This window comes from Nomascus leucogenys, chromosome 17 (genome assembly GCF_006542625.1).
Source record: "Nomascus leucogenys isolate Asia chromosome 17, Asia_NLE_v1, whole genome shotgun sequence".
NCBI classification, from domain to species: domain Eukaryota; kingdom Metazoa; phylum Chordata; class Mammalia; order Primates; family Hylobatidae; genus Nomascus; species Nomascus leucogenys.
The window spans coordinates 15,902,523-15,919,743 of NC_044397.1; the positions used below are offsets into that span (position 1 = coordinate 15,902,523).

The following is a 17,221-nucleotide window of genomic DNA, read 5'->3' on the forward strand; positions in this document are numbered from 1 at the left end:
AATTCTTAAGTTACGTTCTACAAAGAGAATGAAGAATGTCCTTTGCTTTAAGATAGACACAAATTCTCTCCACCATATACTCAAAATTCCTTCTTCATAAGATTTATTGCAAATAAGTGTGCTTTCTTACATTTATGTAATTATTATTATTAAAAGTAATGGCAAAAACCGCAATTACTTTTGCACTAACCCAATATATTGCATCAGAGTTTAATCAGAGATTTTTTTCCATCTTTCTAACATTCTTATAAAAAAATTCTATAAAGCATATTTTCTGTTTGTTCTGACAATGATTTTTTCTCCTAGAGCTTAAAGGAAAATAACTGGCTTATGTGAAAATAACTGGCAATTTCCCCATGATACCAAAACAAAAACAAGATTGTGCATGTTCTGTTTTTACAAGGTTTGATGCAGATTATTTTTAACCATTTAATGATTTCATCAATTTTGTTTAACATATTCCTGTAAGTAAGTGATAGTGCTTACATTACATATCTCAGGCAAATTGCATACCAGTGAACAATTTTGATTATTCACAATTGCAAAATGGCAAAGTCAGAATGCAACTAAGACACATCTATCGTTATTCTTTTTATAAAAGAGACAGTGAAATCTGCAATAAAACTCAAAGATGTCACTTCTAAACTGTGACGTTTATGTCTGGATTTTGTTGTTATAGGCAGACAGAAAAATAATTAAAGAAAGTGAGAAATAGTTGAAGTTGTAATTTATTCTGACAATGAATTCAATGTAATAGATACACTTAGGGTTAAATAGAGGAATAGAGGAGTCTCAGATGTAAGACGAGTTGGTATGGTTGTACTTCACCAGAACAGATTGTTATTTCATTAAAATATGTTAAATATGGTAAAGTTAAAACTTTGACAGTTTTTTTGTTTTATGCCTTGGAGGTGAGTTCTCAGATGTGAGCTCAGCCAAGCGCTACAAATAAATAAATTCTCATCTCATTTTAAGACCAAGTATCTTGTAAGACAATAAAAATTATACATCTGAAAACATTATTTTATATATTTCACTGTGCAAATGAATACAGAATACAGGAGAAGTCAAATGAACATCAGTTGATATCAGTTGTCATAATTATTTACATTAAAATGGATGTTAAAATATACCTTTAGCTTATGCTCTTTTCTGTTGATGATGACAGCTGTAATCTGTTGGTCCATAAAAATTAGAATAGTACAAAGCAGAGCTGGAATTATAGCAGCTATTACTGTCCACCATGGGTTTGGACCTAAAGGCGTAACAAACCAGCCACGATCATCTCTAGTGGGCTGTATAAAGTAAAGAATGTGCATAGTTATGAACTGGATTAATGAATACTTGATCAAATTAAGTCTTACAGATGCTACCAGGAAAGCCCTAATTACAAACAGAGGAGCTAAGTGGCCTATAATAAATAATAATAATACTCATAAAGCACTTAAAACCATTTTAAGTGCTTTAAATATTTTAACTCATTTTTTTTTCTTCACAACACTCTAAAGATGACACAGATAAGAAAATTGAGGCATAGAGAGATCCAGTAACTTGCCCAAGATCCCAAAGCTAGTATGTGGTAGAGATGGGATTTAAACTCTGCCAGGCTTGTTGAAAAATGTGTGTTATTAATCAATACCTGTATTAAATAAAATAATTTTAATATTTACTATTTACTATTGGAAAATGTATTGAAATTTACAAATAGCACATTGACACATCGACCACTGTGCTAGAACTGAGATGCAAAGATAAATCAGAGGCTTCTTTCGGTTTAGAATCAGAGACAGACATCTAAACAAAATACATCATTATGGTATTGTAACTATTATTTTTGATGTGCAGAGGCTATTGAGTGAAAATGATAAAAAAGATACTTGGTCACAGCAGAGGCTCAGGGAAGGGTTCCAAACATGGCTGCTGTCTGAGATGATTCTCAAAATTTCATCCTGACAAGAGCCCTATATAGAAGTCTCCAGCCCTGTTTGACAGAGAAAACAAAGGGGCGCCCCTAATTTGAAAAGCTGAAATCTGAAATGATCCAAAATCTGAAACTTTTGAGTGCTCACATGATGCCACACGTGGAAAAGTCACACCTCACTTCATGTGATAGGTCACATATATTATTAAGAATAGCGTATAAAATTACCTTCAGGTTATATGTATAAGGTATATATGAAACATAAATAAATTTTGTGTTTAGACTTAGGCCCCACCGCCAACATATCTCGTTATGTGTTTGCAAATATTTCAAAATTTGAAAAAAAAAATGAACTCTGAAACACTTCCGATCCCAAGCACTTTGGATAAGGAATATTCAAACTGTACCCCATTAGTAACACGGTCAGAATTCTATTCCCAATCTATTTTTATCTGTTTTTCAAGCCTTATTCAGTGTACAATTCTGCCAAGATAATCCTTTTCTCTTAGTTTCAAATGCTTCCTTATCTTTTAAGAATGTTATATATAGGTATTTCAACTGGCAGAATTGACAGGAAATTTTTTTCAAGCAAGTTTTATATTTATAATTATTTGTATTTTGTAATTCTTATTTTTTAAATATTAGACCCAAATTTTAGCCATGCTGTGTGCATTTCATTTACTGGTCTTCTAATCTAAATTCTTTATATTTTCATGAAAATCCTAAGTACTAGAGTTATAGGTATCATCTAAATGAAGATTAGACTGAGAGAGATGGGAAGAGGGAGAGAGATAGTAAGTACTATGATAAATTCACCTTGAAAACACTTGGAACTTGTAGTTTTGGAGATGGGATCCCAATGGCATAGTCAATTAAAACCATACACAGAATTGTAAGAAAGACAGCAAAGTCACTCACTATGGATCGAACCTAAAAATAATGAAAACACTTGTCACTTAAAGTAGCTATAAATATCAAGGAATACTCAGGAACATAATCTAGAGTCACACTTTATAAACACTTTATGACATAATATCATAATATTATATTTTATGCATACTATAAGATTACCATTAGCTCTGTCAGAACCTGAATATATATTTATGTATCACTGTCGTTAAGATTGGTACACACTCAACCTTTCCAGAATGAGGCATTATGGAATAGCTACATCGTGGTTGTGCTGTTTTCAATGTTTATTTAAAATCTAACTTTATGATGAACCCGTGCATGTGAATATTCAGAATGCAGAATAAGGTAGCATGGGCAGAATTTGGCTGGATTTTAGGGATCTCTTTCACACAGGTAACATTTTAATATGATAAACTTGAAGCATCATAAAATAAAATTATCTGTTCTTATCAAAGAAACATAATGTTTTAGTTTATCTAGAATATAAGCATGACAGTTGGGAATGTACACAACAGAGTGGGCAAATTTAAAATTTATTCTATGTGAGCCAATTTTTAAAGCCATTTCTCATTTATAAAGCCAATTCTGAGCAAATATTCACATACAATTATTATCCAGATCTAGTTTATTTTAAGATGCCTTTATGACATACACACAAGCACACACAAAATGCTTAAGATTATTGTTTCAGCTCAGAAAAATGTTTTTGTATTAATCAGACTAAGTTTTTTGGGGAAATAAATGAATCTTCCACCTTAGAGAAGAAAGTGGTGACAAAAAAAGAAGCCCCCCTTCGGAAGGAACAGTTCTTGAAATATTTTCCCAGAGTGGAATTTTGATCATAATCTATATAGCTCATCCCTAAGAAGCTTGTTTCCTTGTTTCTTTTCCTTTTTTTAAATTTTTTTGGCGGAATCAGACATTATAGGTGTTACTTTGCAGTGTTAAATATTGAACTAAGCTGTTTCTCTGTTTACTTTCCTTTCCAAATATGCAGATGCAAACGTGGTGGGTTAGGGGGAGGGACTGACGGTTTAAACACTGAAAAAGAGAATATTGTTCCAATGAGTCTTGCGGGGGCTTCCCCAATTAGAGAATGTAACATAGGCTCCTCTGAGGTATCTGTCAGTCTGGAATAGTTCCCACTGTTCACTGGGCAAAAAAGTGACAATCAGTAATGCAGTGTGTGCTGTGAATTTCCAAAACCGTCAGTAGGAAAGTAGGAGTTGATCTGTGGGGTTTGCAGTTAGGAGAAAAGCCTGCATATGCAATCCCAGCACCTGCATCACAAAATTCTTTCTCTTCAGCCCCTCATCTCACTCCACAACTAACCTGGCAGCTCACTCACACAAAAGCCTTTCAATGGCTCCTTTTATTACATCAATTACTCTTTCTTTTGTCCTATGTTATTTTACATTTAGATCAAGAAAATTATAGTCTAAGTACCTTGGTTGGAAAATATCTGCTAGTCTTGAACTGCTTCAGGGTGGCTGACAGAGTAACTGTGGAAAAGAACAGGATCACAGACCAAAATAGAACATCTGGAACATATGGGTGATCATGGCCACAGGCCCGTCCAACATACTCTCCATGCAATGATTTGCATTCCTGCCAGAGGAAGTAAAACAAATGGAGCTACTAAGAAAAAACCAGACACATTTCTTGCAGAAAACTAACACCTTCTGATCAATTGTAGTTCAGATGCTGAGGCTTTTCCTTTATGGCTCTCACAATGATTTAGCAGGCATTACATTATGAGTTTCAAGTTCAACTTGAATGGGTGGTGAGCAATATCAAAGGTTTATAAAAAATTTGAATATGAACTGCTTTTTAAATTTAAATGTATAAAATGAATTGATTTACCAATTAATTAGTGTGTATTAAATCTGATATCTACTAAATTCCTAACACCAAATGTATTGAAAATATGACATATGTAATAGTGATTGGTTACTAAGGTCAGACACTGTGCCTAGCTATTTAAATATATCATTTAAATTACTTTTCACACCAATCCCATAAAATAGGTTCATGCTATTATTTATATTCCACGTCTGAGGAAACTGAAGCACAAAGGGGTTAAATAATTTGTTGTGGCCTCACCACTGATGGGCGGCCGCAGAGCTGTGATACAAACACGATTTCTGCAGTGAGATTATTATTGCTTATTGATGAGGAACAATGACTTTGTAGAATTATCTAGTCCAAAAGCTGCCAAGAAAGATGAGAAAGGCAACAAGAAAACTAGGACATACAATGACTGAAATGAACTTGTAAGTCAAAGATTTGACTATCGAACTTGGATTAAAGAACAAATGAGATAAAATTACTACATGAGCAAGGCAAAGCTCATATTTACTATGACTTCTCCATAGGTTATTTTTTCTTCTGCAACTGTAGTTCTATAAGAGCCTGAAGAACTATTTCTAATTACTGCCTTAGCCATGAGGTGGCAGCAAAGCCAAAAAAATTTTTTTCCTCCAGGCGAAACTAAGCATTTCAAACAAATATTTTGAAAGAAAAAAAATTATTTTAAACTTACTTTGGTTTATCTTATGTAAAAATTAGATTACTAAAGTATTTTTACATTCCAAAACAGGAAATAATGGCTTAAATGATCCAGTGATCTCATTAGTTCTTGAGATATTCTTGCCCTGAACATAAATTGAATTGCAGAGAGATCTTGGAGAAAAATATGAACTGATAGATTGACCACAAACACAGCGTCTGCCCAACTTTAGGCCTGAAATCTTTGTAGAGCAAAAAGTAAATACATTCCAAAGATTGTAGAATAAATTACAAATAGCGAAACTGTCATCTGAAAACAAACAACTAGTAAAATCTACTTGGAGTTGCTGGCTACCCTAAGCCTGAGAGTCTTGAGAAATATAGTTAATACACCTTATTATTGTCTTAAAGAATCTGTCTCCTTTTCTAATTTAACTGCAAACATCTTCCTTGATAGGCAAAGTTAAATTCCAATCATTCATGTTAAGCTAATACAGAGCACAGCAACTTGGCTAATTGAAAAACCACAGAAAAATCCCCCAGGCCTTAATTAAAGTTTTAATTTTTCTTCTTTCAAAATGCTGTAAAAATAGATAAGGTGGCAAAAATGAATCCTTGTGTTTTTCATCCTCTTCCGCACCTGTCCAGAAATGCTAGCAGAGCAATTATTCAGCAATATAATGGGTAGCAAAATGGCTACATAGAAAAAGGAGCTAAAAGTTCCATGATAAACACATTATCTGTAAATTTGTGAGCATCTTTTGTCATTTCTGCAGGTATAAAAGTCCTTTGGCGGGATCTTGTTCTCAATTCTTAAGAACATAGATGACATTTGAAGGATCCCTTAGCTGTCTTACACTCTATAATTTGCCAATGGCCTGCCTAATTACATTAATTCAAAGCATATTTGAAAATGTTATTTATTTTCTCTTTGAGAGGAAACAAAATGCTAATTTTAAAAAAGAAAAATTGTGACCTGCTAAATTCAACATTTATTTTCAGATTTATACTAATTGTATCCCCAATACACACACAGAGGCATACACACATGCACACGTACATACATGCACACATACACACAGAATAAGTCCTGAAATTTAGAAATGAAAACCAAATCCAAATCCTGCTCTCTTCTTTTGAGTCTAACATATGGTTTCAGTTACAATGGGTACTCAAAAAATGCTTGTTGACAAACTGATTTCTACTAATTACTCTTCAAACACATTCTAAGTTTCAGCAATTCTATAAGTTGGCAAAAATTAAGTTAGATAAAATAAGAAATTAAAGTTGGCATTAGTGTCCTGCCCCTTGTATATGTACTATCTAAATATGTAATTCAGGCACTGAAACACCAATTGCTGGTTAACTGCTTATGAATATTTTAAATCTTGCCTAAGGATTTCTTATAAAGGCTGATTTTTGAGATACTGACATATATATATATATATGTATATATACAAACTTAAGTACTCTAGCTTGCCATAAATATTTGCATTAAATAGTAAGATGAAACTGTTTCAAAACAGACATTAAGTACTTTTATCAAATGTTTAACACTTACTATGCATAGAGCAGTTTGGGAGAATCAAAGAAAGCTAAAGTTCTTTGCCCTTGCTGAGTTGGCAAGGTATAAATTATAATTCATGAGATATGTAACAACTCAATGAAACATTACAGGACCTGCCAAATAAATAATATGTAAATTAAATATTATATCACTATTTTAACAAAATTAGTTATAATAGCCACTAGTTCAGTGCTTTATTAATAAAATATTTTTGATGACAGTATGAATATATTGAGGAAAAAATTCAGCATAACAATTAGACAAAAATTTTAATGGTCTTTTTTTGACTTAAAAATTAAAAGATTGTTTTCATTGTATAGTATTCCCTCTGGTGATAAAGACTGTTTCTGGTCAAGATTAGCAATTATCCATTGCAAAAACTGCCTTTAACTAATGAAAAATAATATGAAAATTTCTGCTCGAATGTTAATACCTAGTACAAAACTTTTTAAAATGACAAAAAAAAAGAAAAAAAACCAACAACCCCACAATGCTGTATTTGCTTTAATTGCAAAATATTTTTCACTATTCTACTTGACCTTAAAACTCAGGGTATCTAACTCATAGCTAGCCTGATAACTGTGCTGTATGTCTGCTTCTTAGAACTCTCAAAATTCAGGATTTGCTAATACATAGAATGAATATTATTATTCAGTATTAAATTATTCACATAATACAAAACAGCTATAGAGTAAATTATCATCTTATATAACTTAGAGATGGGATCATTTAGGTTTTCATATTGAAGAAGACATCAAGAGGCTCTGTAAACATAATATAGTTTACCAAAGAAAATGTAGACAGAAGACCCACTACTGATTTCATTAATCATGACCCCATGTCTAAATTCTGAATAACTATAGTGTTTTTTTCTTGATCGCTCATCAATTCTTTTATTGTTCAGTTTAAATGGCTCTTTGAGTGGAAGCAGCCTGGCAATGTTATTTTTCTAGGGAAAAATAGGTGAAACAGAATAAATGTTAACAATCACAAAAGAAAACACTAAGAGTAACCAAAGGCTTATTCTACAGAACACAACTAGGGTAAGAATAGAAGTAGTAAAACGTAGGCCAAGATAGAATTTTAAATAAAGAGTAAGTAATTTGATTTCAATTTTGAAAGAACATGTTCAATAGAGAAAATCAAGAATATAGTCAATAGATCATATGCTCTTTACAAGAATCATGTTTAGAGTTTTATAATATCTGTACAACAAAGAAGATTTCTATGTTCACTAACTGGACCATTTACTAAAATAGTATACATTTGATCAAATGAACTAGAACTCATATAGTTTTGTGCTGATAGTCATAATAAAACTTGAGCCTTTATGGGTAGGTAAAGTGGCAGAAGGTTTGAACCTGTAATGTTTATAACTGGGAAGAATAGAAAAGAAAGTAGGGCTACTCAGATTTTAATATTTATTTAAAGTAGAACACATTTTCAAATTACAAGATTTTATTGAACCAGAAGCATAGAATGTAAATATTGATAGGAAAAGAGGCACAGACATTATAATAGATTCAGAAAAATAGAGAAATGCAGGTATGAGAAAAAAGAAATCACAAAGTAGAGAAAAGCCAAAGGAAATAAGACAATGGCATAGGATTGAACTGTTATAGGTGAAAAATACGTTGCCATGCCCTTTCTTGAGTGGGAGATAAGAATAAAATGGAAAAAAGAAAGATCTTGTTGAGGGAGGTGCCAGAATTTTGTGAAGAAAAGTGATATTTGTTCCTCCCGAAGACTTTAGTATTGACACTAGAATATTAGAAACATCCCCTTCCTCCCAGCAGATCTGAAACAGCTGGAGCAGCATTACAGAGTAAAGTAAGAGCATTCTGAGTTCTTTACACAGAAGGCAGACTTAGTTCTGCCATATGGTTTCATTTAGGTCAACACCACTCATATTTAATGTGCTTTCAGTCCATCTCGGTCACATAATTCTGTATAAGTGAGCTTTTTGAGCAATTCTGGTCTTCTATTAGAACCTTAATAATGAAAGATAACCCCAGTTTACTGATGAGCAACTGAAATGATGAAACTAAAATTAAAACACAACTATTAGTTTTATAATATCATGCATTCAAAAAAATTTTACTGTAATGGCAATAATTGAGTCAAAATGTCAACAAAATCTCTTAGGTATGACTTATTTTTCAGTGTTTTACTTACTGACACAGTTAGGTTCTCCCAAATTATGTCAGAGGCAGAAATGTTGGATTCCCTCCATTCCTTCAATGTATCATTGCTGGGATTATGCGGTTCCACACAGTTACACCTGAAAAGGCAAAGTAGTGTCTTTTGTGAAATAAGTAGCTTTTTGTGACTGTACCGAAAACTAATGTATAACGGCTCCATTTTCTCCAGTCACAGCATTCCTCTATTTGACAGACAAGGAGTTAGGTCATCCTAAACTACTCCACAACAGACTATTTTCAAAAATCAAGATGGATAGACTGTTAGGATACTAGACTACTCTACAGTGTTTCCTGGAATCAGAGCCCCTTATGACACCAATTTGGCCCTAAATTATAAGTCAAATAGAAAAATGATAAATATCCAAATCCACTGTTACTATGTAGTTAATATTGTAAAATCATATCAATTAAAATTAAAGGGGGTATTTAATTCATATTCTGAAGATCATTTATAACTGGCATATAATTCAAAATTATGGCTAGTTGAAAGGAGAACTCTAGGTACCTGAGGATATATCAATGAGAAGAAGATATAGACAAAGATATCCACAAATTAATAGCCTTAGAAGTTAACCTCAATTTACAGTTTGTTTTCCAAAAATTCATTTGTAAACTTGCTATTTGCCCTTCAGAAAGCATTTTTGTATAGAAGAATTTCATAAATGGTGGTTGGTCTCCCAGATTAACCCACATCTACCATATAACTTGTAAGTTCATTGGACAGCTCTTTTAGTGATATTAATTGAACTATAGAACTGAATTGCCATTTCTAAGGTTATTACTATAGAAAAATATCGTATAGTTTCTACTTGGTCTGCCTAAGCAACAGTCTCCCTTCTGCCTTCTACATCAGGAACTTACTCTGTTTCATTTCACCACCACTTATTCATTCTTTAAAGGTTATTGTCTATTATTGCAGAAACAACTGAGTTGGGCAGTATAGACAGATATGGTTCTTGCTCTTACTAGGGAAATTGGAGGATTCCCCAGGGAGGCTCACTTGGAGACCCCAGAGAAACCTTAAAAACTGAGCTCCTGTCCATGATGGAACAGTAGGTCAGCCACATCCTGTTACACCCCCTACCTTGCTAACCACCAGTGGGCTTTCATTCCTAACGGTTAAACAGAAACAAGCTCTTTTGAAAGACTTGCTCCATGGCTGATTTCAACCAACCATGTTATGCTGCCCCTTGCTTTTTGTAGTTTCGACACAGCAGCTGGCTAGCATTCCTTCCCAATAAGAGAACACTGAACATGGAGTGAGTGGTTCTGGCCAGTTTACGGAGACCGTATGCTGAGTCCCTTCATGTCCTCTGCTTCACCTTTTAACATCTAGAGCTTAATTTTAGTATATTTAAATGTTTTTTCCACCCCAAAGTGAACATGGGACATATGTAATAGACATGTTAGCTTACTACACGTGTGCCCCTTCATGAATATTCATAGCTCCTCCTATAGCCGGTTGAATATGTATGCTAAACCAATCCCTTCAGTATGAATTCCTGTCTCATTTTTCCTCCTTCGAAGCACCTGCTTTTCACTTTTAACCACAGGCTCTATTTCCCACTTGCTGGTTGTGACACCCCCTTTTAGAAATAAAGCTCTCCTCAGTAGATTTTGCTACTTTTTCAGTAGACATTATAAAGAGAAAAAAATTTTAAACGTGGAATGATTTTGAGCGTCTGGTGAAATGTTGAAAAGGAGAATTCATTTGATTGTGATGTTAGGAACATTGTTGTTTTCTTTCCTTCACTATGTATTTGTCGAGTTATTTTCTTAGTGGTTGCTCTAAGCTTATCACATATAGCCAGCTATTCTGTTCTAGATTGTTCTGTTGTTTTTTACAATGTCCTGGGACATAAATTGCTCTGGGGTTCTGCTCCAATTAAATTCCAGCCTTTCTGCTGTGGTAGTCTTTTGTTTTTTGTTTTTAAAATATAGACAGGGTCTTGTTATGTTGCCCAGCCTAATCTCAAACTCCTGAGCTCAAGTAATCCTCCCACCTCAGCCTCCCAAAGTGCTGGGATTACAGGTGTAAGCCACAGTGCCCTGCCTGCTGTGGTCATTGCTTGAGGTTTGTTCTGACCCAGGAGGGCTCTTCTTAGCTATCTCTTTTCCTGATTCTCTCGCATACACTAGCTGATCTGGTTTAGCTTGTCTCTTTCATGAAGGTACCAACCTCCTCTTGCTTTCCACCAGAACTTACATTATTTTTGAGAATACCTTTATCTTGAACTTCCCTTTACTCTGCTTCAAATAAAGTCAGTTCCTTTGCAAAGAGCTTCAGTGCTCCCACTGGGGAAAATCTCTGACGTGCGGCTTCAGAGCTAGGGATGGGGACAGCACTGTGTTTTTCTGTAAGTGACTCCTCTGCTGTAGGAGCAGGGAGCTGAGCATGGGCAATAATCAGAGTCTCATTAATAATTGGGAACCCATACTATTCTCAGTGTTCCAGGTCTGAGGTTGAACCCCCTCCACCCTACCGGTAGAAGCTGGCTGAGAGAAGGGAGCCTCAATCTCTTGGATTCATCTAGCCAGAATTTAGCTTCTAGAGGGGAAGGGTGAAGGGAAACAAGAAACGCTGTGGGTCTTCTCCTCTTGGGAACATACAGTTGGCCTCAACTGGAAGCTGAGGAAGCCCTGTGTTCTTGCCCAGAGTTAAGATTCTGTCATGCTGAGCTGGAAGGAGAGGAAGGGAAGTGGGTTGTGACTCAAGTGCCTTGGACTCATTGTTCTTACCAAGATTTAGTACACTTTTTGGAATAAATGTTTCTTCATTTGCTGTATACCCTTAAGAAAATTTCCAGACTTTTCATGATTGCCTTTTAAAATTACTTTTACCAGTACATTGTTTCACTGGGGAGAGGGTCTGCAGAGCTTCTTTTACCACCATTCTGGAAGTATATACTCATAACATTATTGGTAAAGTGCTATAGAAGTCATGACACTGGAGCCATGGAGAAGGAAGCATTGCACATTATTTAGTTCTACAGTAAATAATACTTACAGAGTCATAATTACATAAAGATTTCTATATTTTTAAAATTTTTAGAATCAATCTTTAGGCAAATTACTTAACACTTACCCATGGTTACAAAATAATGTATGTTAATAGCGGCTACAATAGAGTCGGGGGTGGGGAGGTAGAAGGAGGAACAGAGAGTTGAGAGGAAAGGTGAGAATTATTCATCTCCTCTTACAAAGTAGAATGTAAAGAGAGTTACCTATGGCTGATAGAATCAGAAATGGAAATCTACATATGTTAATTGTGGCTATTTACTTATAGCTACAGAGGTTACAGGGATGATGGAACTTAAGATGTGATATTATCATATTGAAAAGGGAGGTAGAGTGAAGAGGAAGGTTGGGGATGAGTGTAGAAAATTAGCTAAATCTGGACAGGTGCAGTGGCTCACATCTGTAATCCCAGCACTTTGGGAGGCAGAGGCAGGCGGATCACAAGGTCGAGAGATCGAAACCATCCTGGCCAACATGGTGAAACCCCATCTCTACTAAAAATACAAAAATTAGCGGGGCATGGTGGCAAGTGCCTGTACTCCCAGTTACTCAGGAGGCTGAGGCAGGAGAATCACTTGAACCTGGGAGACAGAGGTTGCAGTGAGCAGAGATTGCATCACTGCACACTGCCTGGCGACAGAGTGAGACCGGTCTCAAAAAAATAAAATAAAAATAAAATTAGCTAAATCCATATTTATAAGAGCAAAAAGTAAATTTGTCACACTCAACATTGCTAAGACAAGAAATAAAAATATAAGCATATTATTCAGAAATTTAGAGGGATAACTAAAAATAATTTAAAAAATTGTTAAAAATGTTGTCTTTGAGTGAACTGGTGCTTTAAATTATAATCTTCCTGTACTATTTGTGGGTTTTTTTCCCCCTAGGATGTGTATGGACTATTTTGATAACAGTAAAATGTACTTGAAAAAATAATTAGTTCTGGGCCGGGCGCGGTGGCTCACGCTTGTAATCCCAGCACTTTGGGAGGCCGAGGCGGGCGGATCACGAGGTCAGGAGATCGAGACCACGGTGAAACCCCGTCTCTACTAAAAATACAAAAAAAATTAGCCGGGCGTGGTGGCGGGCGCCTGTAGTCCCAGCTACTCGGAGAGGCTGAGGCAGGAGAATGGCGTGAACCCGGGAGGCGGAGCTTGCAGTGAGCCGAGATCGCGCCACTGCACTCCAGCCTGGGCAACAGAGCGAGACTCCGTCTCAAAAAAAAAAAAAAAAAAAAAAAAAGAAAAAATAATTAGTTCTTCTTGTGTCAGCCCTAAGTTTGCTTTCTCATTTCAGAGTGTACAAATTATCTCAAAATCTCTTTTATATTTGCTTTGCCTGTCTTTTTTTTTTCTCTTCTATAAGCTCGAAAGGTTTGCAATCATGGGGAAACCAGCTGAATATTTATCTTGTACATATCATGCCCTTCTCAATGATAATTATATGCCCAAGATATTTGGATTATTTTCAACAGCAGAAGGCAGCCTAGCATGTTATAGGTTATAGATTATTATTATCGATAATAGATTATCGATAATACTCTATAATTATAATCTATAATAATAATCTATAAATATCAACTCTTATACACAAACTCTGATGTGATTTTGCATGTAATGAATCCTCACCATTTGTATTCAAACTGTGAACTCAATTGCTGCATTGGAATGGTCTAACAGAACTGATCCCAGGCAATAGGCCTTGGTCCATAGTCCTCAGACTTCCAAATAAAGCTAACTTTTCTTTAATTAATTAATTAATTTATTTATTTATTTTGGAGACAGGGTTTCTCTCTGTCCCCCAGACTGGAGTGCAATGGCGTGATCTCGGTTCATTGGAACCTCCGCCTCCCAGGTTCAAGTGATTCTCGTGCCTCAGCTTCCCGAATAGCTAGGACTGCAGATGATCGCCACCATGCCTGGCTAATTTTTGTATTTTTAGTACAGATGGGGTTTTATCATGTTGCCAGCTGGTCTCTAACTCCTGGCCTCAAGCAATCTGCTTGCTTCAGCCTCCCAAAGTGCTGGGATTACAGGCATGAGCCATCGTACCCGGCCTGATACTTTAAAAGCTTGATTTTTTTTTCTTTAGTCAACAGGGCTTCAGCATATGAATTTGGGTGGGGTATGGAGAAAAATTCAGTCTATAACAATAACTCCCTGTTCTTTACTTCTCCTCCTTAAGATAGAGTAACCTTCAAGTAAGCCTCCACCTTAGGCTATGCTTTCAGGGGAACCTAGATTGCAGTAAGTTTTGTTCCACATGTTTGGTAACATTGAAAGCTTAGGCATCTAGGAATTATGCACAATGCTTAATTAACTCAATAAAAAGTTAATGATTGTCATGCAAGACACCATGCTAAGTTGGATAATATAGATATAATCTCGGGGCTTTCTTTAAATGCAGGAGAGAAATATTAAGTAGCCAATTACACAATTATTTGAATACATCTATAACATGTACTATAAAGAAGTCTGGGCTACTAAAAAGATAAACAAATAGGCATCCACACCTTGAGTCTGGGTGTTCAAGGAAAACTGAGATCTAAAAGAGGAACAGAATTTGGTGAGACATAGTGTGGGCATGGCAGTGAGAGTGGGGAACTACAGAGAACAAACAGTGTTAATTTGGTTGAAACAGAAGGGGTGGAGGAAGAGATGGGGTATGGATCTGAGATAGGCAGGGCCTAGACTGTGCAGACTGAGTGCTGGGGGGCCTGGTAAGTATATTGCGTATTAAAATAACAACAGTAAATAGCCTTTGGTTTGTGATTAACATTGATTATGCTGCCGTCATTTAAGGTCCAGATCATTAACTGAAATGATACTTTAAATCATATTGAGTATCTTTTTTTTAACACAATGGTATGCGACTAGAAATCAATAACAAGAAGAATTTTGGAAAATGCAGAAATATGTGGAAATTAAACAACACACTCCTCAACAACCAGTGGGACAATGAGGAAGTTAAAAGATAAATTTAACAATGTATTGAGACAAATGAAAGTGGAAACACGACTTGCCAAAAACAAATACTTTTCTGGATTGCAGCAATAAGAGTTCTAAGAGGAAAGTTCATGGCAATAAACACATCAAAAAGGAAGAAAGATCTCAAACAACCTATAACATTGTAACTTAGGACACACAAAATAAGAAGAAACTAAGCACAGAGTTACTAAAAGGAGGAAAATAATAATCAGAGCAGAAATAAGTGAAATACAAAGTAGAAAAACAATAGAACTGCTCAACGTTCTATTGTTGAAATAGAACGTTCTATTCTGTTCTATCTAACAACAGAACAGCTCAACGAAAGGTTGGTGTTTCGAAATAATAACAAAATCAACAAATCTTGAGCTAGACCAAGAATAAAGGAGAGAAGATTCAAATAAATAAAATCAGAAATGAAAGAGGGGACATTAAAACACACTACAGAAATGCAAAGGATTATAAAAGAGCACTATAAACAATTATTATCCAACATATTGAATAACCTAGAAAAAATGGATAAATTCCTAGACACATATAACCTACTAAGGTTGAATCAGGAAGAAATAGAGGATATGAACAGACCAATAATAAGTAAGGAGATTGAATCAATTACCAAAAGCCTCTCCCAAGAAAGAAAAGCCCATGACCTGATGGCTTCAGTGCTGAAATCATCAACCATTTAATGAAGAACTAATAATACCATTTCCTCTGAAACTCTTTCAAAAAATTGAAGAAGAGAAGTACATCCAAACTCATTTTATGAGGAAAGCATTACAATGATACCAAAGCCAGACAAGAACACTACAAGAAAATATTATAGGTCAATATCCCTGATGAACATAAATGCAAAAACCTTCAAAATATACTAGCAAATTAAATGCAACAACACAGTAAAAGAATAATTCATCATGATCAAGTGAGATTTATCCCAAGGATGCAAGGATGATTCAACGTTTACAAATCTATAAATGTGATACACTACATTAACAGAATAAAGAACAAAAACCATGTGATCATCTCTACAGACATAGAAAAAGCATTTGACAAAAGTCAACATTCTTTCATGATAGAAACTGTCAAAAATTAAACATAGAAGGAATGTACCACAACACAATAAAGACCACATGTGATAAACCCACAGCTAATATCTTACTCAATGGTGAAAAGTTGAAAGGTTTTCCTGCAAGATCAGGAATAAGACAAGAATGCCTACTCTTGCCACTTTTAGTCAACATTGTACTGGAAGTTCTAGTCATAGCCATTAGGCAAAAGAAAGAAATAAAAGGCATCCAAATTGGAAAGAAAGAAAGAAAGAAAGAAAATTATCCTTATTTGCACATAAAAATCAGTAGCACTTTAATACCCTAACAACAAACTATCTGAAAAATAAAATCAAGAAAACAATCCTATTTGCTATAGCTACCAAAATAAATTTAAAATACTTAGGAATAAATTTAATCCAAAGGAGGTGAAAGACCTGTACACTGAAAACTATAAAACATTGATGAAATAATTGTAGAGGACACAAATAAAAGGAAAAATATCCTGTGTTTATGGATTGGAAGAACTGATATTTAAAATATCCATACTAACAAAAGCTATTAACAGATTCAATATAATCCCTGTCAAAATGCCAATGACATTTTTTACAAAAATAGAAAAAAGCAATCCTAAACTTTGTATAACCAAAAAAAGCTCTAAATAGCCAAATAAATCTTGAGTGAAAAGAAAAAACCTGGAGGTATCACAATATCAAACTTCAAAATACACCACAAAGCTGTAGTACAAGGCAGCGTGGTACTGACATAAAAATAGACACGGAGACCAGTGAACAGAATAGACAACCCGAAATAAGTCCATGTATTTAAGGTCAAATGTTTTTCAACAAAGATGCTGAGAACACACAGTGGGGAAAGGACAGTCTCTTCAACAAATGGTGTTGGGACAACTGAATATCCACATGAGGAAGAATGAAATTAGACCATTATCTCACACCATATTTAAAAAAGGATTAAATACCTAAAACTACTAGAAGTAAACATTGCCTGTTTGTCTGCATAATTTTTTTTGGATTTAACCCCAAATCACAGATAGGGAAAGCAAAGAT

At 34.8% G+C, this 17,221-nt stretch overlaps 1 protein-coding gene across 14 annotated transcripts in view; it reads right to left on the minus strand.

Moving 5' to 3' along the window:
- SLC4A10 (solute carrier family 4 member 10) overlaps nucleotides 1-17,221 on the minus strand; it is a 356,421-nt gene that overhangs the window by 33,284 nt on the left and 305,916 nt on the right. For all 14 annotated transcript variants that reach the window (XM_030796800.1, XM_030796798.1, XM_030796797.1 and 11 more), the window contains 4 exons: nucleotides 9,084-9,189; nucleotides 4,280-4,441; nucleotides 2,738-2,851; nucleotides 1,134-1,295 (listed from right to left, as the gene is read on the minus strand). In XM_030796800.1, the coding sequence (XP_030652660.1) occupies nucleotides 1,134-1,295; nucleotides 2,738-2,851; nucleotides 4,280-4,441; nucleotides 9,084-9,189 (544 nt within the window). The remainder of the gene's footprint in view (nucleotides 1-1,133; nucleotides 1,296-2,737; nucleotides 2,852-4,279; nucleotides 4,442-9,083; nucleotides 9,190-17,221) is intronic.